The following is a 23730-nucleotide window of genomic DNA, read 5'->3' as shown; positions in this document are numbered from 1 at the left end:
TGAAAGAACTTTTGCCATTTTAGTGATGAGGGAGCAAATGCTCAGGGGAGTTAAGTGACTTGTCTTTGGTTACACAGCTATTTAGTGAGGGAGCAGGGAAACCAATTTCTGCTAATCTTAATGAGGAGCTCTGCCAACACAGGGACTTCTAGGGAAAATGACTAACTGGTTTCACTAATGTGGAATAGCCTCAGGTCAATATAGAATTACCTGGTTGATCTCATTCCTAGTCTGCCTTTGGCTTTTAGTTCTATGTATGTTCCTCACAATTAGAAGCTTTTTTAAAATGTAATTATTTGATCAAATGAATCAGCTTGAAAAATTCTTATGGGGGGAGGGGTGGTATGCTATGCCATAACCAGAATGTGGCATAGGTGTTATAAGATGTACATATACAGCTTCATATTAAAACATATATATATAAATGGGAGTTAAAGGATCTTTCCTTGAGCAATGCTTAAATTTAAAGGGGGAAATTTATTCAAAGGAACTCATTTGTATGAGTCTAAATCTTACCTTCTGGTAATTTCTTGATTATCACCTTAGTCTGTTTTCACTTCCTAAAATTCTGTTATTTAGGGAGCATTAAAAAGCTAATTGCTGAAATTATATAGATATATATGGGTGTATATGTATATGTATGATCTATGTGTGTGTGTATATGTACATATGTACATATATTTCTATGTGTGTGTGTGTATATATATATATATACATATATATATATATATGTATGGGGAGGGGGGAGGAGAGAGAGTGTCTCATGACAACCATGTGAGGTGGTTATGACAAAATTTTATCCCCATTGTATAGAAGAGAAAATTGAGGTTCACAGAGGTTAAGTGATCTGATCATGGTCACACAATTAGTAGGTAACAGAAACAGGAGTTGAACCAAGGGCTTCCTGACTTCAAGTCTCTCCCTCAAACCACCATACCATACTGCCTCTCAAATAAACTTAATTTAAAAAAAAGTGGTATATTTTTGCTAACTATAACTGGAAAGATACATAATTCAACAAAATCAGCTTCATTATTATGGCAAATTACTTTATTATCTATTTTTGAATGATGATGCTAATTAGATTTGGACATTTAGTATTATGACATGTCTACTTTCCTTATCTAGAATACATATTCATCAATAAATCCATGAATAAACATTTATTAATTGCCAGACCCTGTGCTAAGTACTAGATAGATGCTTACAGATGCTTTCCTCTGTATCCAAAGAAAAAAAAATAAACATATAAAGGAAATGGATTCCTATATTTTCTTGGATTTCTGAAATAGAAAAGTTTTTCAAACCCTAGCCCTTAAGAAACAAAAACATGCATTAATGGGATCAAAAGTATGACATTTTATTGAAGTAATCAACTGGTGTATTCATTCTTTTCAGCTGGAAAACCCTTAACAAGTAAAGAGGAAATCAAAGGGATTCACTGGACAGCCTGGACCTGTGTGATTGGGCCTGAAGTGAGCGGAATTTGGCCCAAATATAACGACATTACTGATATCAACTCAGTAGACGCTAATTACAACAGTTCAGTGCTAGTCACTGGAGATGACTTTGGATTGGTTAAATTATTTAAATTTCCTTGTCTAAAGAAAGGTAAGAAATTATAATTTTGCATCCAAAGAGGCAAATCCTAATATTTTGTTGACTTTTTACGATGTCATACAGATAATGTCTATGCACGACAACTAAGACATTCTTGTCTTGGGACTAGTTCATGAGAACTGCTGATCTTCTTTCTAATATTTATCCTTTAAAATCACAAAAACAAAATCTGTTGTATATCAGTCCTGTACCTACTGAATGAATATTCACTGGTCAACATATCTAAAAATGTTCTTAATGGCTCTGCAAGTAAAGACACAAGGATTCAATCTAGAGTTGTCACTAACCATTTTTATAATTCAACATTTTCATAATTCACATTATGAAATAAATCTCTTTTATTTTATGTCATAAATAACCCTCTTATTACAAAATGTCTTTAGGCCACTCTGCTTATTATCTTTGAAAGAGAGAGACAGTCTAGTGTAGTGCAAAGAGCATTAAATTTAGGGTTGGAGAATCTGGGTTCTGCCACTCATTACCTGTGTGCCTCTGGACAAACCATTTCTCTTTTTGGCATTTACTTGCCTCATCTATCAAATGAGATGGTTGGAATATATGACCTCTGAGATCCCTAGTAACTCTAAATCTATGATACCATTTTCTGTGCTCTGCAGTTCATTGAGACAAGTCCTAAGAGCATACGGGGATAATTGCAATCTTTGAGCCATAAGGTGGACTTGAGTCACACCTAGGCGTTCTTAAGGGGATACACACAAGTCCACAAGAGGGCAGACTGAGAGAAAGGAACAGAGTCTGTAAGAGCTGAGCCGCAATAGCCATGAGGAAACACTGAACTAGAAACATTGGATGCCAGTCAGTTTTCAAACCCCTGTTACATTATGAAAAAAGCAAAATAAATACATGCAAAGCTATCTTGCTAAAGCCTAGAAACTATGCTGTGGTTCTACTATTTGATACATTTGATTGAATCCATGCTAGAGTGAAGGCTATATAAATCATGGATCCATGACCAGTTAAGGGTCCAGATTCAGTGTTTTCATCTCCAGGAAAAGATCAACGCCATAATACTCTGTTTTAGACAGATGTAGGTTTCTTTTTTATCGATTTGCCAAATAATTGTCTCAATTCTCTGTTTTTCATGGGTAAACAATCTCCATGATCATTAGTATTCCTTAAATATGACTTTTCTGAGAATTTTCAACTAAGTGTCCTAAAATCTTGTCATAGGAGAATTAATCACCACTCACTGAGTAATCTTTTTAAAGTTGACCAAGGAATAAGAATGAGAAATGTAATCACAACAACTTTATATTAAAGCAGTGCTTACTTATCATGAATAATAAAACTGCTACTGTGGCTGATTGGCAAAATAGACATCAATTTAACATAATACTAGGATTAAAACAGAAGAAAAACTTTAACATACCAAAAAAAATTTGACCAAATTCCAAATTTCATCTGATAGGCTAGATCCTACTAGATGAGTAAATTAGGTTCAGAATGTAAGTCAGGCAGCTTGGAAATTTCTTAACTCCTTAAAATTCACTAAGTACCTTTCAACACATTGGTAGTCTTATAATCAAATGTCACTGAAACTGCGGGAAGAATTAACAAACGCTTTCCAAAATGCCCAACTTGCTGATAAGAACAGATGTACACAATCACACTGTCTCGGAGTTGGTAAGGACCCCAGGGACCGTGGAATACAACACATATCTGAACAATAACCCTCACTACAAAATACCCAGCAAGTGGTCCTCTAGCCTTTGCTTGAAGTGCTCCAGTGAGGGAGAATGTACTATTTCCCAAAGGATACCTTTCCACTTTGGAATTGTTCTAATTATTAGATGCTTTTCCTTACATCAAGCCTAAACTACCTCTTCAACTTGCTACCTGTGATGAAATAGAATGAGTCTAATCTCTCTTCCATGTGGCACTCCTTCAAATACTTGAAAATAATTGTTCTATCCACTATTAGTCTTCTCTGGGCTATACATCCACAATTCATTTCTTCAATTAGTTCTTCTATGGCAGAACATCCAGATCCTTCAGCAGCTTAGCTGACCTTCAGTTATCAATGTTCTTCCAGAACTGTGGCACAAAGAGCTAAACACATTGTTCTAGATTTAGCCTGACCAGGGCAAAGTGGGATGGTACTAACATATCTTTGTTTCTGAACTCATTGATTTTCTTAATGAAGCTTTAGGAACAACCATATCACAATGTTGATTCACCATGAGCTTGTTGTCCACTAAAAACCCCAGATCTTCTTCAACAGTTGCCTCTCCATCTTGTACTTAAGAAGTTGATTTTTTTTAACCCAGCGTAAGAGTTTACATTTGTCTTTATGGAATTTCATCTTATCACAATAAGCCCAGTGCTCTAGTCTGTCAAGATCTTTTTGGATCCTGACTGTCCTCCAAGGAGTCAGCTATCCCCTCTAGCTTGGTATCAACTGCAAGCCTGAAATGCTTGCCAGGGGATACAAAGGCAAAATATGAAACAGTTATTTATCCTTAGGGATCCTACATGACCCTAGAGACAACACAAACAGCTCACATAAATGATTACAATCATCATTAATGTTATTATATAGATTTACTGCATAAGTTCTCTAGTTATCTATGATCAGTGTCATTGTCAATAATTTCCTCCCATAATCAATCAGTGCTGCTTTGTGCCTTTATTTTAGTCTTTGATAAAAATGTTAAACAATACAGAGACACGTGCACATCCCTACGTTATTCCATTAAAGGCGGACACCTTTCCAAGGTAACATGGAGCTGTCAATGAGCTATTTTTTGGTTCCGGCCATTCACCCCTATTGTGAAGCCACATAATTGACTCTTCATCTGTCTGCATCTTTTCCACAAGAATACCATGAACAATTGCCACATTCTTTGCTGAAACCCAGCTTCTTCATCAGATAGGATTTCACCTATTTCTGTATGCTTTCACTTTCATAAATCCACATTCTTTGTTGAATGAAATCAATACCATTATTTTGCCTGCTGGATAGAACCTATTAAACCACTCATTCTTTGGTATTAATTTGAATATCAGTTATCTACTTGGCAGTATTACTTTCAAATATATGTAAAGATTTTGTTCCTCCATGTGAGGAGTAGCTGTCATTTAATTTGATCAATGAACTTATAGTTTACTATGTTTTTCCGTATGTCTGTTTCAGGAGCTAAATTTAGGAAGTATGTTGGCCATTCAGCTCACGTAACGAATGTCCGCTGGTCACATGATTTCCAGTGGGTATTGAGTACAGGAGGTGCTGATCATTCAGTTTTTCAGTGGAGGTTTATTCCAGAAGGTGTGACCAATGGTATCCTTGATTCAGTACCCCCCGGTAAACTTGTCATTTTTAAAAAAAACATTTGGTTTATTTCACTATTTTTTAAAAGCTATAACATTTGTACAATATGTAAAGAGTAATCAATGAACATTTATTAATAAGCATTGTAATTATTCAGCTCCTACAGTGTTTATGACCAATCTGGAGAACAGAAAACAAGAAAGAGACAAAAAGACAGACATCTAGCTTTGAGGTTGACTGTTATAAATCAATTAGCCATTTCCATTATTTTAAAAATCTCTTTTAATGCCATATCCAAGCTACATGTACAAGGGAGTCATGAAGAATGTCATTTCTGAAGGGAATGTTAGTGCTAGGAACAACCACCAAACGTTACATGTCCAATTAGCCTTAGGATTAGTATAACTTGTGGTGATGATAATATGAGTATTTGGTGGATTTGATGACTAGCAAAGCACTGGTTGCAATCTGATTTGTGCATCTTTATTTATATTTGTTGTGATATCACCAAGACAGATGGGCTATAAAACTGAAAAAAAAAGTGACAAAATGTTCTTTTGGAAGCTATTCTATTGTAGCTTAGGCCACAAGCCGTTGCTGGCACTAGGTTAGGTATTTAAACAGAAGAATAAAGAGTGTTACTTCATGAACTGCAAAGTTGGACTACCCCGCCATGCTTGTTTCCATCTAGTTTGACTTGAAATTCTTACATTTTTCCAGAGCCAAGTCATTTTCCAGCCATCAGGAGGAGCCTGTGGCCCCTGTAGTCTCTAGCTCATAGTCATATGTGAATTTGCCTAGTTTGCTTTTGGGGAGTGATTCAAAGCTGTTGAAATAAAATTGGTACTACAAAACAGTGAAACTAAAACTTAACAATATGTTAAAGAAAGCAATGTTTAAAGATTTTACTTTAAATGATAGCCTTTTTTTTTTGGTCTACTAGCTTTTTTTTGCCTCAACTGGGACAATTTTATTGTAGTGTTTTTGGCTTAAAATTCCATTTAATTTTTTTTAAGTTTGGACATGCAATTAGATATTTAACATTATTTGTTTTTGCAGAGGGTGGCAATGATTCATACAGTGAAGAATCAGATTCAGATTTATCAGATGTGCCCGAGTTGGACTCAGATATCGAACAAGAAGCTCAAATCAACTATGAACGCCAGGTCAGGCAGGGTGGTGATAGATGATCTGTGCTAGCTTTAACTCAGTTGCAAAAAGTGTCTGGTCCTTATCCTTAGGATTGTTAGGAAAAAAAGTTAAGAAATATTGTCTATTATTTTCATTTAATAAAATAAGTTTTGTCATATTACGTAAAAGTCAAAGTGGAAGTGGGAGCAGAGATTTCAAAGATTAACCCATCACTCCTGGGTTTTTCTATATCTACTCTAGTATATTTATTTGGAAAAAAATAAAAACCAAACCACACACTTTTCTATTCTCATAGGAGATTTAAAAATGACAACCAAGTATCATCTTTGTACAATTTTCTTTTGAAGCATGTTCATTTGTGGTTTGTAGTGTAACCTATAATCCTGACCTGTCTTAACTGATTCCTATCATCTTTTCATCAGAATGAAATCCTAGACATAGTTTACATGATCTCTATAGTCAGAAATTATTTCTAATAGATATATTAGAAAGTTATATTCAAATTAAATATCATTTTCCTAGGAATAAATCTTTTTTCTTTAACAAAAAAAATTGTTTAATGTGAAAAAGAAAGAAGAGAGAGAAAGCATAGAGCCCAGAGGAATTTTTAACATTATTTAAATGTCAAGTACGTTGATAACAGTAGAGTCTCTTTTGTTTTTTTCTTTGAGGAAGCTAGATCAGTAGGGGGAGTGCTGGGCCTGGAATCAGGAAGATCTGAATTCAAATGCAGCCTCAGACACATCACCTATAGTAACCCTGGGCAAACCATTTAACATCTGTCTCCGTTTCCTCCACTATAAAAGGATTCCAGTAAAAGATATACAAAGTTAGTATAGAAAATAATACATTTTATTTGTATATTTCTATATCTATGTCAGGTTTTCATTTTTAAAACACCTGACATATTATTTCACATATGTATTCAAAACTCCTGAGCGTCTAGAGATTATTATCCCTATTTTGTTGTTTTTCAGTCATTTTCAGTCATGTCTAACTCTTCATGACTCCTTTGGAGGTTTTCTTGGCAAAGATACTGGAGTGGTTTGCTGTTTCCTTCTCCAGCTCATTTAGCAGATGAGGAAACTGAGACAAACAGGGTTAAGTGACTTGCCCAGGGTCACACAGCAGGTAAGTGGTTGAGGCCGGGATTGAACTCAAGAGGTTGAGACTTCCTGACTCCATACCCAGCACTCTGTCCACTGCATCATTAACTGCCCTATTTTACCAGTCGAAATTTTAGACTTAGAAAGGTTAAGCGAGTCCATCAAATACTGAGTTGGGAGAGCCAGAAGTAGCATCTAAATTCCTGATTCCAGTCCAGTATTCTGAACTAGATTTAGAAGTTCAGAAGAATAAAGCACAAAATGTGTATGAGCACACATCTAGTAGAGTTTGATTGTGATGAGTTGACAGAAACAAAAGAAATTTAAATGTGTGATTTGCTCCAAACTTTCCCTGACTCAGCTTACTGACGCTGGATTTGGCAAAAGAAGGACTAGCCTGATGATTTTTTTTAAGATTATGATCAAATCCTGAGTGATATCAGCAGTCTATTTATGCTTCTTGTTTCTTTTAATGACAAAATATAATTAAATCAAAACATCGTATCATATAGATTAGAAACATTTATTTGATAAAATTTTATCATCAATTTATATTAAATATCATCTTGCTTTCACTTCAGTACACACACAATAAGCAATAAATAAATGGCATGAACTGACCTTTAGGCAGTATACAGAATCTGGACAAAGACCTTAAGCTAAGTAGATCTAATGCTGCAGCTCAAATATTGACCTTTTAGAACATATTAGGATAAAAATGAAGATAATTACAATGTGAAATTCTGAGAACTCCATTCCTTAAATTCATGAGTTTCAAATCTCAGACATTTTAATTAAAACCATTGAGAGTTTCCTTGGAAACTTTTTTATTATGACAATAAAACAATTGCCTTTGTATTCCTCTATCTGTTAATTTCCATAACTGTTTTTTAGAATTTGCTAGTAATTAAATTCAGTACTTTTCAATTTAAGTTGACATTATCAAATTACATAATAAAATGTATCTGAGAAAAAAAGAATAAAACTTCAAATCCAGTAGTTTGAGAGGCATTCAGTGTTAAGTATTACATCTTGGCAGATACTTATCCCTTATATCATTTCAGTAAACATGCTTTTGAAGAAATTTGAAGATTTCCTGATAATGATAAAGTGAAACCATTCTTTACAAATCCAGACAAAGGATTTTTAATTAAAAGTTTCCATTCTTCCTTAAGGTTTACAAAGAAGATCTACCTCAGCTGAAACAACAAAGTAAAGAGAAAAACCACTCTGTGCCCTTCCTTAAAAGAGAAAAAGCTCCAGAGGACAGCTTGAAGCTACAGTTCATTCATGGGTATGGTGCCCCCACTGTGATTTCCCTCATCTATTTTCTGTTTACTTTCCCCCATTTTTAATTTCTTTACTTGTGCCCACTCAAGGCATCAATGTATGCACTGTCAGTTTCTTGTAATAAGCAATCTCATCTATGGTAGAGTAATACACAGCCATCTTCCTGACTCTTAAAGATGGTAGTTTTGACCAATATGTGGCTAAGTGTCCCCTATTCATATCTTTGGAAATCCTGCTCCCTCAGACTATGAAGGTGCATCTAGTTGTTTCAGCTCAATTTGAAGTTGTCTACCCAAGGCATGGTGAAATTATTTCTCAGATTCTGAAATCTCTTTGCCTTGTTAAATGCGATCATCTATGGATTTCTCATATTTCAGTTATGTTTTTCCTCCAGAGGAAAAAAACATACAAATGCAGTCACCTTCCTCTAACCCCTACCACTTCCATTTGCTCTCTGCCTCTATTACGTCTATAACCTTCATAGCAGTGTTTGCTAAGCACGCTCAACATTAGGCCCACTATTTCTTCCCTGCATTGCTGGACAGTAACCTATCTCCCTTTTATATCTTCCTAGCAGATGGTGGAAACACATGCTGTTCCACTAGTGGCAATAATAATTTAACATGCTACCTCTGCTTTTTGAGAATTCTTTATCAATTTATTTGCTTCTTGTTCAATTAATTATATGTTTTATGGACTTTTAAAAATATTTGTTCCAGTTATAGAGGCTATGACTGTAGAAATAATCTGTTCTATACCCAAACTGGAGAAGTGGTCTACCATATTGCAGCAGTCGCTGTTGTGTACAACAGGCAACAACATTCCCAAAGATTGTATCTTGGACATGACGATGACATCCTCAGTCTAGCTATTCATCCAGTGAAAGACTATGTAGCTACTGGACAGGTAGGTATCTTTCTTGCAGAGACCTGAAGTGTTATTCTTCACCTTTGCCCTCAAGAAAAAAAAGTAATCTATTTCATTTTGGATTCAGTTTATATTTTAAATTTTATGAAATTTTATATCAATAGATATAAGCCTGAAAGTCAAAATAAATATTTGTTTGATTATCTCATTGTTATAGATAGATAAAATGGACTGTTTATTTAGTGAGAGCCTTATAGGATATCCCAATCTAAAACACTGATAGACATAGAGACGTAGACAGACAGACAGAAACAGAGACATAAAAACAGGCATATAAATAGGCATAGAGAGGCATAGAAACAATCCATTAGATTGTGAGCTCCTTGACAACAGAAACTGTCTTTTCCTTTTTTTTTCTTTTTGTTATCTCCAATGCTTCTATGTACCAATGCCTGGTACATAGAAGATACTTAATAAATGCTTATTGACTGACGTTGAATTGATATAGACACAGACATAGCTGTAGATGTAGATAATATAGTCCTTGTGGAAAACATATGAAAATTGTTTGTAAACCAGAATGATTTATAACAATAATTTACAGTCATTCTAGGAAAGCAATATGAAGTTCCACTAATTTATCATTTGAGTTTTACAGTGAAATCAAATTTTACCTGAATCTCTTCTGGACTGCCAGAATGGAAACTAAATGATCCCTCAAAATTGAATCTTTTCCTACCTTGTTAAAACAACTAATCTTTTTAGTCAATCTAATTCAGAGGTGTCAGAAAATCAGTCAAACATTGTTTGCTTTCATTTTGGCAAAACAGTCATATGATTGACAGTCTTTTTCCCATTCGTAATGGGTTGTTCAATACTACATGAGTTTCATGCTTTTGTTAAATTTAAAAATGAGACTTTAGGAAAAAATCGTATCACAACTATTATTCAGTATTTGAGAAGCAAACTCCAAACAACTGGCATATTTCTTGCATGAGTTTCAGAGACCAAAATGGGATAACAGAACACTAAAGATTTTCAGGGCAGTGAGATAGTTGTTGGAAGTTTTGGGAGTTGGTAAGCTGGTTGTTTTGTAATTGCAATTACAATGAAAAATTAGGCATTATATTCATTAGTTGCTATGATTAATTTTATGAGATGTTGATACTGATTTGCATTTGTATTCCTTATTTTCTCCATCTTTCTTATGAGGGAGATTATGTTCAGTTTATAAATATTTAATAACTCATCTCTTTAAAAACTGAAAATAAACCAGAGGCTGATTCTTGACATTCCTTGAAATAAATTTGCAAAGCCCCAGTGAGCTATGTGTTGAAATGGTCCTAGCTAGCTCATCAGCACTTTCTTGAGTATAGCAGCTACCTAGTGATGACTCCCGTCTTTTTTGGACCACTTTAATGTGTGGGTAATTTCTTATCTCCCATGGTTTGTTCATTTCCCTGTTATCAGGAACCAGTATAAGGTTAGTTCATATTTCCAAAGAAGCAGCAGAATGACAGGGGTTGAGTTTCCAGGGGAAAATGTAATGTTCTCCTTTGGGTCCACCACTCAACAGTGCTATTATTTTGGAGAGAAATACCATTTTGGCTTTTTTTTTCCAGCCCATATGTAGGCTGGAGAGAGGATGTGCAAGTAAAATATTAGATTTACCAATTGGGTATCTCAGAGGAAGTAAGGCAGGTTATTTACATTTCTCTATGGATAAGAGAAGCCTAACATAAGTGGAAAGAATCCCAGCCTGGGAATCAGAAGACCTGCCATTATTTAGCACAGTAGTAACCAAGATCACAGCTCTGCCACTCACTCTGTGTGACCTTGGGTAAGTAACTTCACCTCTGGACTTCCCTTTCCTTATCTACAAAAAGAGGGACTCAGACTCGTTGATTCTAAAGATACCTCCTAGCTCTACATTCTGTTATTCCACTTGTGATCCCAAGTCACATAGCTTGACTGGGTAAAAAGAAGAGGTTGGATCAGATGATCTCCAAGATATCTCCCAATCTCTAAGTCTTTTTCAAAAAAACAGTTGATTTATGACCTCATTTTAAGCCTAAATGAGTGGAGTCTTTCACAGTAGACTTTCACTTTTAATTTTGTTGGTATGGATACTACCTCTGCTGATGCAGGTGGAAGCCTCATTCCACCATAGTAGACTTGCTTCATGAGATGCTGTGGTCAAAAAAATTAATATCCCAATGGCCAACCTTCTGGTAATGGGCCTTTCTGAACTTGTCTAGACTGGTTCTGAAATGACAAATATGCATTTCATCATCATTCAAGGCCTTCCCAATATAATAGGACCTGGTTGTGCTCTGTTGGTGTGACTTTTGGTATTATCACCTTCCTACTAGATGACATTGGAGTTTAATGACTTTAATGAGTGATTAAGATTTGTCGTAAAGTGGATAATAACATTCACCCTGTAATTTAAGGTTGGAAGAGATGCTGCTATCCATGTATGGGACACACAAACTCTAAAATGTTTGTCACTATTAAAGGGACAGCATCAGAGAGGCGTGTGTGCTCTGGATTTCTCAGGTAAGCAGCAGCTAGCTATGCATGATGTGAATTTAAAAATGAGCATTATGACTAGTCAGGTTTTCAAAAATCCTCATATTTTGGTTAAATCCTGTCTCCAAATAAAGATAAATTCCCTGTGTGTATCAGGTACAGGAAACTAGAAAACAGGTTAATCTTGTGACTTCTGTGGGAACTGTATATATGAATGCCTCATAGAGCATCTGATCTTTTGGGTACTGTCAAAAAAAAATGTAAATGATAATTTGGAGCCTTGAGCACACTGTGCTATGCTTACCTGTGCCTTATGAAATCCAAGGAGCTTTTACTGCTGAGATAATTCATTGTAAATGTTTGGCAGTGTCCCAAGGCATACATTCTAGCTCTCCAAGTCAGTGGGCCTAGCACCTCCATTTGGCAATAAATACAGCTGGAGGTACAGATGCCCATTGAGCACTGATGCTTTGGAGAGAAATTTGATGGGGGAAGGGGGCAAGTGGCACAGAATGGAATTAAAATTTTACCTCCTGAATATAATGTCCCAAAAGTCTTAGTGCAGTTTTAAGCTTAAAACTATGACTTTGGGAACACTTGTATGTGTGTGTGTGTGTGTGTGTGTGTGTGTGTGTGTGTGTGTACACACACATGCCCTATATATACCCTATACGTACCCTATATGTACATTATATGTAAAAAATAAATTGTATATATTATATAAGTGTTGTACCAGAAGCGAGCGAGACACACCACAGAGTATAAGTTTTAAGTGGAGAATTTATTAGCCGGCGGCCATTGGGGTACGGCACCACAAATCAATGGCAAATGTGTTGGGGTGATGGCTTGGCTTATATAGGATATGGGGGTACAGAGTAGGGGGGAAGAGGAACAAAGGTCCTAGCTGATCAAAAGATTCAGTCAGGTTATCGTACTAGTGGGATAATCTCATTTACATTCCTTGGTGGAGTCACAGAGTCCCAGGGATATCTCCCAGGAAGGGTCTGTCAAGTTATCTCTCAGTGGGATGGTCCTATCTATTGACATTCCAGGAAGGAGCCATGGAGTCCCAGGGGGTTTGCAAAATACCAAAGATATCTGAGTCCATTCTTTCTGGGGGGGCTTGTCAGTAGCTAGGGGTTACTCAGGGGTTCCTAATTTTCCTTGTATTACATATATAATATATATAACACATATATTATGTATATAACCACAGAACATCGAAAATGCAAATTCTTCCTACACTATTTTTATTTCAAAATTAAAAAATAATGCAGCAAGAAAATTAATCTCTAATACACTTTGAAAAAATTAGTCCTGTAAGTATTGCTTAAAAATCCAAATGGAGGGAGCCAGGATTTTTTATTTTTATTTTTGCCATAGAGAAAAGAACCAATAGACTTGTTAAAGTCAGAAATGAAAGCAAAAGGGGATGCGATAAGCATTTATTAAGCACCTATTATGTGTTAGGGACTGTGCTAAGTGCTTTACAAACATTATTGATCCTCACGACCCTCTGAGGTACGTGCTGTTATCATCTCTATAACTGAGAAAACTGAGGCAAACAAAAGTTAAGCTTTGCTCGGAGTTGTGGTTATTGTTTGTCCTTTGTTCTGGAAGAGGACAAAGATGGAAGGTGACACCATGAATTGCAAGTGAATTGGATTTAAGTGAGGGAGGGTTACGCAGTCACCAGCCTCACTTTCTCCTTCTGAACCATCTGGACCCAGTGGCAACCTGTAGATCAGGATGACTCGAGATGGCCCCTGATGCAGTGGGAGACCTTGGCCTTTTTTAAGCTAAGGTCTTTCCCAGGTATCAGTTTGACTGAGGCAAAGCCCATTCAGTGACTAAGGCTAGGTAAGAAATGAGGCAAAGAATGGTCTTTTTTACCTAGTCAGAAAAAACAAGTCAATCTGGCAGGGGAAGACCCTCAGGGTTTCTGGCCAAAACAGAAACAGTTCCTTTTTACATTCATTCTGAGTCCTTGGTGGGGGAGGGGGGGGGGTGCCGAACAATGACCAGGTGGAACTTGGGCTGGGACCTATTGTTGGCCAATCAAGTGAGAGCCAGAGTGAATTGGATTTAAGGCTTGGTCCTCCAGAAAGAAATCTAGCCCATAAACCCCAAGATGTATTGTGAGGTTTCAGGGATCCAAATTTACATTCCTTTGAACAGAAGACTGGGGTTACACAGCTAGTAAGTGTCTGAGGCTGGATTTAAACTCAGATCTTCTTGACTATAGATGCCCTTATACCATTCCCCCTAGCTGCCTAAGAAAGCTATATAACTCCAAGAAACCAAGCTTAATGTTAAATGCTAAAAGTGTCCTGCTAAACATTTTAGAAATCAATTTTAAGTTATATTTTAGGGAAATACTGTCAGTGTGATCTATGGATTAGCTTCCCAGATAAATTCTTATGGGTTGAATTTAGCCCACTCACTCTATTCCAATTACCTTTTTAACACTGCATTTTTATCCCCATTGAAAGTGATCTTAGGGTCTGGGGTAGCTTTGAATCCTGGTCTCAATGAAGGTAGTGTCAAAAGCAAAGAAATTATAATCTCACATGGGAAATTGTAAGCAATATGAACATGCTTAAATCACGATCCATGCTATCAATTTCCTGGATTACGCATGTAAACAGGGCCTAGTCATTTGTTTCAGTCTGTCTAAGAATTAACTGGATGTAAATGAGCATCCTGGAGGCACTTGTGGCCAAAACTCATGTTTCAATTCAATTCAGCTGTCAGGTCATTGACATTGACTAGACATACATATGATAATACATAGAAACTATCTGAGAATTTTAAGGCAGACAAATTATATCTTTTTTAAACTATAGTATATAAAGAGAATCTAATTTAAGAAAATATATTCTCAAGTATAAGAAATTATCAATTAATTCTAGAACTTTTCTAAAGTAAATAAGAAGACATTTCCTATCAAAACCATTTATACATTTCAGAATAGTTCACGTAGGTAGCTAGGTGGCAAAGTGGCTATTGCTAGACTTGGGGTTAAGATGATCTGAGTTCCAATCCTGCTTCAGACACTTACGAGCTCTATGATCCTGGGCAAGGTATTAAATCTTTCAGCCTCAGTTTCCCAATTTGTAAAATGGGAATAGTAATAGCACCCACCCCCATTATAAAGATAAAATGAGATATTTGTATTATTTGTAAAGTGCTTTACAAACCACAAAGTGCTACATAAATACTAGCTATTATTATCATCATCGTCCTACAGAACAGTCCACAGGATGGTATAGTAGACAGAAAGCTGAATCAGAAGCAAAAATGTCAAGTCTCAAGTTTATCTTTTGACAGATACTAGCTGTGTTATCATGGGAAAATCACTGAACATCTCAGTGCCCCAGGCAACTTTCTAGTCTGTAAATTACCAATAGACTGCTGATATACATTGATGAAGGGAGTTTCCATACCAGGAGGTCCCTAAAGGGTGAAATTTCCCATCTAGGCCTTTTTTAAAAAGTACCTATTTCACAGAATTGGGAGTCTCAAATAAAGTCATGTATTTAAAGCACGTTGTAGACTTTAAGGTGACATACAAATACCAGCTATTATTATTACAGGGTCAGGAAGAAATAGACTTAGAGCACTTAATATCCTGTGTGACTTTGCTGTATCCGACCGGAAAAAAAGTAATGTATTTTTGTGTTTTTGCTAGCAGATAGTGAAGCAATTATTCCTACAAGAACAGAAACCTAAATTAGAAAAGTTTAGCTGTATAAAAATTTAGTATCTTGAATATCACTCCTATTAAAAGAACATAGCAGAATAACATTAAATTAGACAAAGACGCCATTAAACAGATAACTTGCTCTCTCAACATCTATTTTAGAGAGTCTATGTATATTTTATGAACCCTGGGTAGGAGACCAACTTAGTTGTCTATTGGGTAAAAAGCTCTTTTTTTAAATTGCCCTTTACAGTTGACATTATAAGTTTTCAATTTATTTCTATGAACAATGAAAAAAACATACATAATTAATATGCACCAGTTTAGAAAGTATTGAAAAGGACATTACCTATCCCTTCAGAATATAATTGACCATGAAAAACACCAATTAACCTTATAGGTAATGCTCCACATGCAAGTGAAAAAAATCAAAGTCTAGCCGTCCCTTGGCTGTTTCCAGGTAGCCGAATGCTTATTATCTATCATGTCAACACAGCCTAAGTCTGCATGATGCAGGAAGAAAAAAATGCCTCTGAATAAAAGGTTGAAGAACCTAAACGTGCATACTGTTTCCTGTCACACTCGTAGAGGACAGAGAAGGAGCATCACAGTGGGGCTAACTTTGAAGTCCTGTACTATTCTATCAGTGGATGGGTCTCCAGCCTTCAGAAATTCTCCTGAGAGGAAAAAGAATGAGGCAGAAAATGTCACTTACAACAAGTCATCTTGAGGAAAAGTCAAACTTTTTTTTCAAATCATATCAAGAATTGATATTGAGCTTCTACGATGTGCGTGGTATTGGACCAACGACCCAGCTGCTGTGGGTACAGATGCTGTTTCTAGGAGAAAAGCTGTATGTTTCATTTTTGTAAGATTATATCCTGAGGACGTATTAATTAAATGAAATAATGCACATAAAACACTTTGATAACCTTAAAGCTATACATAAAATTAGTTATCATTGTTGGTGTTATCACTATAATCTTTACCAAACCTTAAATTGAGCAAAGCTTCCATACAATCTCAGGTTTGATGTCTATTTTTGGTGCACATTTATATTTAAAAATAGAATTGATTTAGAAAAAAAGACCAAATCTTAGACTAAATCCCTTCAAAAACATTTTATTAAGCATCAACTAAGTGTCAATCACTGTTGTAGGGAAGGGAATAAGCATTTGTAGAGTCTATTATGTGCCAGGCACCGTGATGTGTGCTTTTCACAAATGTTATCTCATATGATCCTCACAAAAACCCTGGGAGGTAGGTGCTATTATTACCTCCATTTTACAGTTGAGGAAACTGAGGCAAACAGAGGTTAAGTGACTTGCCCAGGGTCACACTGCTAGTAAGTGTCTGAGGCCACATTCAAACTCAAGTCTTCCTAAGTTTAGGCCCAGCACTCTATCCACTGCACCACTAGCTGCCCCCAGTATCACCAAGGGTTGATAGTAAGGTGATCCCTCTCATGGAGCTTTTCTTTCTTTCTTTCTTCGTTCCTTTCTCTCTCTCTCTCTCTCTCTCTCTCTCTCTCTCTCTCTCTCTCTCTCTCTCTCTCTCTCCCTCTCTCTCTCTCTCTCTCTCTCTCTATCTCTCTCTCTCTCCTCCTCCTCCTCCTCCTCTTCCTCCTCCTCCTCCTCCTCTTCCTCCTCCTCCTCCTCCTCCTCCTCCTTCTCTCTTTCCCCTTCTCTTTCCCTCTCTCTCCCTCTTGGGGTTAAGTGACTTGCCCATAGTCACACAGCTAGTAAACGTCTGAGGCTGGATTTGAACTCAGGTCCTCCTGACTCCAGGGCCAACACTCTATTCACATACCACCTAGCTGCTGCCTCTCATGGAGTTTTTACTCTTTTGAAGCAGAAACAACAAATGCCCTAAGAGGCAATAAATATAGACAATAAATACACAGTCCTGAGAGTGAAGAATAGAACAATACGACCACAAGAGGGCTATAGGAAAGAGTTTTTCCCAAAGCATTCCCTTTTCCTTCTATAGCAGTTGAAGGCATGCTTCATCATTTTCATCTTCAGTTTTATCAGGATCAACCATGTTATTTGAAAACCAACTGTGAGCAGAAAGCTGCACTCAAGGTGAGGTGAAATTAGAGCAGCAGGGTGAGATAAGGCTGCTTCTTCAAGGAGCTTAGAGACTAAGAAGTATGTCAGAACACATCAGTACCATCAGTGAAAACGGGAATGAGAGAAATATGCATTTATGGAAACATGATGAATTATTATTGTATGGAAAGATACAGAATTCTGAAGGGGTAACTGGGAATGATTAGAATGGCATGATTCATCACTTTCCTTTGCAGTCATAAAAAATAGATGTCAGTCTTGCAACTCTATGGAAAATTTTGCTTAGTTTAAGGCTTGATAATAATAATGATTGACTAGTGATAACATTAATAATAATAAAAGACTTTATGTACCAATTTAAGGTTTGCAAAGTGCTTTCCATGTATTATTTTATTGGATCTTCACTACAGTCCCGTAAAGTGGGTAGGTACTATTGGAATAATAATTATTAATATTAATTAGAATATTCACATAATAGTATACATATAGACTCTATAATATTATATATAATATAATGACAATAATTACAACTATTATATATGATGATGTCATTGTTAATAATAATTTCCGTTATACAGAAAGGGAAACAAAGTCTTAGGGAGACAAAGTGTCTTGCACAGGGCCACAAAGCTAGCACTTGTCCATGGTGGATTTCAACCTAAGTCTTCCTGACTCATGGTATTTACATACTTCTGCATGATTTCAGACAGCTATGTTAAAAATCACTAATAACATATTTGAAGGTAACATTTCCTCATCTGTAAAGTGAGTGGACTAGATATTCTCAAAGGTCCCTCCTAGGCCTGAGATTCTGTGATTCTTTTCACATTCACTCTCTGATAGTGAGTCAGGCCCCTGGAAATTGTTAATGCAATTTCTTAATTGCTTCATTCACTAGAGAAGAGTATTTTAGGCATAGTGGAGAATTTTTACTTAACCTGGATTCTGCTTTTCTTCTTCTATAGCGAGCATGCCTTCACAGAGGCAACACCAATGTACTTTTGCAAGCAGTTTTGGGGAGGAGAGATGGGAGAAGGGGAACAATCACAATCCAAGCAACGGTCCAGGACTTGGGTCATGTGTCTATGCAACAGTCTAACCAGAAAGGTCCCAGACTAGGGGAGGAGTCAAAGAGTCTTATTCAGACAATCTTATCTCTATATTCAGAAATCCCAGGGTGGATTGGGGAAGAGCCACTTGGCACATGTAGCAAATATCTAAATGTCTCGCTACTCAGCGTCCTGGGAAAAGGGGCCAACGAAGTTGACTCCAGGTAAAATTAATCATAGCTCCCCTCACAGCAACCCCTGCAGCCAGAGAGCTTTGGCTGGATTTTAAGCAATTGTCCTGTTCTTTATAATATAGACACTGAAAGGGGCAACACTATATGCCAACGAAGATTTATATTCATGCACCCACTGCCTCCGTGTCACTTCAATTAAATTAAATTCAGCAAACCTTAGGCATTAACTATGTGCTAGATTCTAGGATACAAAGATGAAATGAAACAAGCTAGTTGCCCTTAAGAAGCTGATTAGCTCATAAAGAGGAAGGGCAGTTAGGGGGTGCAGCAGATAAAGTACTGGACCTAGAGTTAGGAAGGCTCATGTTCCTAACTTCAAATCTAGTCTCAGACACTTACCAGCTGTGCGACCCTGGGCAAGACACTTAACCCTGTTTGCCTCAGTTTCCTCATCTGTAAAATGAGCTGGAGAAGGAAATGGCAAATCACTCCAGTACCTCTGCCAAGAAAACTCCAAAAAGAGTTGGACATGACTGAAAAACGACTCAACAACAACAGTAATAGAAAAGAAGAAACATGTGATTTGAGGAGAAAGAGATACCTACATGAAGAAGGTGGCACCCAAGCTGGATCTTAAAGAAAGGGAAGATTTCAACTAATGGAGATTGTGAAGGGGTACAGGAAGAGAGGGAGGTGTAGGGAATCCATTTCAGGCACAGGGAGCAACGTGAACAGAAGTAACAATATAAGAGAGGGCAGAACCATAATGGAGTTCGGTAAGTATTCTATTTCGGCCCTAATGTTGAGTGGAAGAAGGGAAGTAATGTGAAATAAGTCTAGAAGGGTAAGCTGGAACCAAATATAGAGAGCTTTGAATGTCAGAGTATAGTTTTTATACATTATTCCATAGGTAATATCCAAAGAAGGATTAAGTTTGGAAAAAAGGACTTTACCAATTGTTGCAGCAATTTGGCTAGCAGCTGCTGTGGGGGTGAAAGACCAACGCAAGCCCAACAACAAGAACACTGCCAGCACAGATTCTTTTGATCTACTTTACTAAGGAAAGTAACGTTAAGGGGTTGACAATCTTACTTTATTCCAACATACATATAAACTCACTTAGTTCAGGAGGAAAAGTCAGCACCCTGAACTTCAGAGCAAATACAAACAAATTACAGAGATACATTATAAACAGACCAAATACAATTCATAGTTACCAAGAAGGCATCAACATCTGGGTTCACAAGCCGGGAGGCTCTTAGAGTAGCTGCCCAGAGTCTCCACATCAACACTCCTCCAAGAGTGAGAACCCCAAGAAAATAGCTCTGTTCTCTCTTTTTATGCAGTCTTTGGACATCATCAAATGTCATCTGAGGGACCAGAACTTAGGCTCCTACCATTGGCTTTGGTCTTAGCAACTCCCGTTAGGGCCCCAAGGGCTTCACGACCACATAGGCTTAGCACCTAGTAGATATGGGTTTGGGCCTGGGGCTTTGCACCTAGTAAGGCTCAATCAAAGACAATTAATTTAGCATTCTAAAACAGTAAAAAAGAAGTCCCAACTTAATTAATATTACACCAATAAAGAAATTTTTAAGTAGTAAAAAGAGAAAAAAAATTACAAGACTTTGATGAGTGAGTTTGTGAAGAAGTAGAGGCAGAGTCATGTCTTATAAATTAAATATAGTTATGTCTTTTAACATTTGAAATAGTTGTAGTTTCTGTGGGGTATCTAAGGTGTTTATGTCTTGGAGAGGTAAACCATAGCTAATAATTTACACTGGACCACTAATTCAGACACTTCTTGTAGCTTATAGGACCTGTGGTGTTCTCTACGAAGCTGATAAGGCCATGGTTTCAAAAAGAGGCCCCAAATAGTAAGGTATCACAAACTCAATTTTTTTTTAGTTAAAGATGAAAGGCAAGTATTCCTATGAATTCCTTATGTTCAGAAATTTATATGTGACAAAATCTAAGAAAGGAGACATCCTTAAAAGCTGTGGCCACAGATGTTTATACACAATGTTTATTCACAAAGCATGGGAAGCAAGTAAGATAAACTAGATATCCTAATACAAGGAAGCAAATTTGACCTCATAGGTATCACTAAGGCTTGGTTGAATGAGGCCAATGCCTGGAATATGACTCTGGAAAGTATATCTTATTTATTACAGGATAGGTAGGGGGTGGATATTAACAAGATGTGAGAACATAAAGGAACTTTGGGAACAAAAGGAAATATAGAGTATTTGGGGGAAGATCAATGGAAGCAGAATCAGGAGTAACACTGTTGTCAGAATTTATTACAGACCACCTGGACAGAGAGAGAAATTGTAACAAGCCTGGCACAGAAGTATGATAATCAATTCAATTTAATTAAATATCGAGGGCCTCATATTCCAAGAATACCAATTCAGTCTTCAGCAGCATTGAGAAGCACTACATTTTGGAGTAGGAAGGTGATAATCCTATTGTACTCTACTCTGATCAGACTGGGTATCACATTTTAAGAAGGTCTTCGATAAACTGGAGAAAACCCAAAGGAGGGCAACCAGAATCGTGTAGGGCTTCAAGTCCATATTATAGAAGGTAATTGGTAATTGGGACGTTTAGCTTAGAGAAGGAAGGACTGAGGATAGACATGATCTTCAAGTATTTGAAGGGCTGTCCCATGAAACAGGGATGAGACTTGTCTTTGGCCCAATAAGGCAGAATGAGGAGCAGTGGGTAAAAGTTGAAAAGAGGCCAATTTAAGCTTGGAAAAATCTTTTTAATTTAAGCTTAAAAAAACAATTAGAGCTGCCATGGGAGGTAGTGCATGCTTTTATTCCCAGTGAAGTAGGGCAGTGAAGAGGATGCTGGGCTTGGAGATTTACTAGCTGTATGACCCTACTTCATTTAATCTCTGTCTGGCTCAGTTTCCACAAGTGTACAATGAGGATTATAATAATAGCATCTACCTCCTAGGGTTGTTCTGAGGATCAAACAAAACAATATTTTAAAACACTTGCCTCCCTCTCCCTCTTCCTTGAGTTCATCAGACAAAAAGTTGGTTCTCGATCAGGACTCAATAGCTTCTGAGGTTCTGTAAGACTAAGATTCTGGGATGTGTTGGGGAATTCAGCTAACACTGGTCAGCTGCTTTATTCAGTGAAATCTATAGTAAATGGATTTATCGCCTTTCCACTTCAAGCCTAATGACTTTCCTTAGGTTCATTTCAGATTCTTTTCTCTTGTTATTGAAAATTTCTGTTTTTCGTTAAAGAATCTTGTCCAGTGACGTTTACATTGTTTTCTTATAGCTGATGGGAAATGCCTGGTGTCTGTTGGCTTAGATGATTTTCACAGTATTGTATATTGGGACTGGAAAAAAGGAGAAAAGATAGCAACAACAAGGTAAGAAACTGCTCAAGCATGATAAAAAACATTCTTCTGAGGTCACCTTCCACCAAAGGTCAATAGTTGATTTTATCTGCAACATTTCATCTTCAGCTTTAAGAAGTTAAAAAATTATGGGGTTAGCAACACACACATTAAACACAACCAGTTTGCAGTACTTTATGGAAGTCTGATCTAGCCTAGCACTAGCTTAGTCTCTATGGCTGAGAATTGGAAGATTCTGATTTTTTTTCCAGATAAGTTATTTTTGCTTCATTCAACTTTTAATAAACTTACTCTTATCTCCATTTAAAAATTTCCAGTAGAGACAAACCCTCATTTTTCTCAAGTTTGTACTTGGATTTTGCCTCTTTCTTTATTACTTTAAGTAAGTAGTGTCAAAGTCACCGAAGCCAGAAGTACCATTTGTCATTAGGCTAGTGCTTGCTACCTAAGAGGCCCCCATCAGCGTACATCTGCTGCTGAGTTTCAAAGGAGGCAAATTGCTTCCCTAATCTGCCCATCTTATAAATAGACTTTTCAAGAATGACGGCTGTTTACATGCCACCTGTCCTCCCTTATCTCGTGCTCTTTCCCTGCTGAATCAGCTATGCCCGAAACATTGCTTCCTACCCCTTACTTAAGCTTTTAGCTTAGCTGTTCACCCAGCATTGCTTACAGGCCAAAATAATTGGAAGGAGAGGTCTAATAAGACAATTTGTTGCCTGAGGCAGTGTCACTTTGCTTCCCCATTGCTTCCCCACCCCACACACACTTTAATTAACTTTCTGTCATGAATCCATAAGAATTTTTAAATAAGGAATTTAAACTCTGACACTCATTTGGTCATAAAATTTTCCCCATAAAATTTAATATAGATTTTTCAGTTCAAACTAATGAATGAATGTATATAGTTCCAGGCTGCTAGAGATATTGAATATGGGTGGGCTAGACCTGGGGTATTAGTTCTGAATTTTTGGTGATTAAGCTCTAGGCTGTAGACGTTTGTAGTTTTATTTAATGATTTATACCTCACTTACTTCTAAAAAAGATTTGAGGTAGCTCGCAAAGTTAAAACATATCAAATAGGACAATTAAAAATAAAAACAGGACAGAGCCCAGTTAGAAGGGACAAAGAAGTATATGTGCGACTCAGTAGATGGCCTCTCCCCCTGATACTTCTTGCCCCACCCATGATCCTAATGAGGATCGTTGCTTTCCATTTAGGCTTCTCTTATTTTAAGGTACTGAATTTTAATTGGTTCTGTCTATGAAAATATGCCAACTGCATTTGTAGAGAATTTCAGGGAAAGCATATGTGTCTGAATTTCAAAAGAAACAATTGTGCCATTTTCCATCTGGAAAGCTTTCCACAGCTGTGGATGGCTAACCAGCTGTTCACTCAGAACTATAAATAGAAATAGAAGAAAGAAGAAGCTTTCAGAAAGACAGTTGTACCATGTAGTGGAAAGAGCTCC

General features: G+C 36.8%; 1 protein-coding gene across 2 annotated transcripts in view; it reads left to right on the top strand.

Moving 5' to 3' along the window:
• Nucleotides 1-23730, top strand: part of EML6 (EMAP like 6) — a 313373-nt gene that overhangs the window by 197354 nt on the left and 92289 nt on the right. For both annotated transcript variants that reach the window (XM_036748788.1, XM_036748789.1), the window contains exons 10-16: nt 1399-1611; nt 4775-4942; nt 5969-6075; nt 8343-8461; nt 9177-9363; nt 11778-11883; nt 22177-22270. In XM_036748788.1, coding sequence (XP_036604683.1) covers nt 1399-1611; nt 4775-4942; nt 5969-6075; nt 8343-8461; nt 9177-9363; nt 11778-11883; nt 22177-22270 — 994 coding nt within the window. The remainder of the gene's footprint in view (nt 1-1398; nt 1612-4774; nt 4943-5968; nt 6076-8342; nt 8462-9176; nt 9364-11777; nt 11884-22176; nt 22271-23730) is intronic.

This window comes from Trichosurus vulpecula, chromosome 3 (genome assembly GCF_011100635.1).
Source record: "Trichosurus vulpecula isolate mTriVul1 chromosome 3, mTriVul1.pri, whole genome shotgun sequence".
Lineage (NCBI taxonomy): Eukaryota > Metazoa > Chordata > Mammalia > Diprotodontia > Phalangeridae > Trichosurus > Trichosurus vulpecula.
The sequence above is the reverse complement of the archived record's forward strand: the minus strand, read 5'-3'. Positions and strand labels throughout refer to the sequence as shown.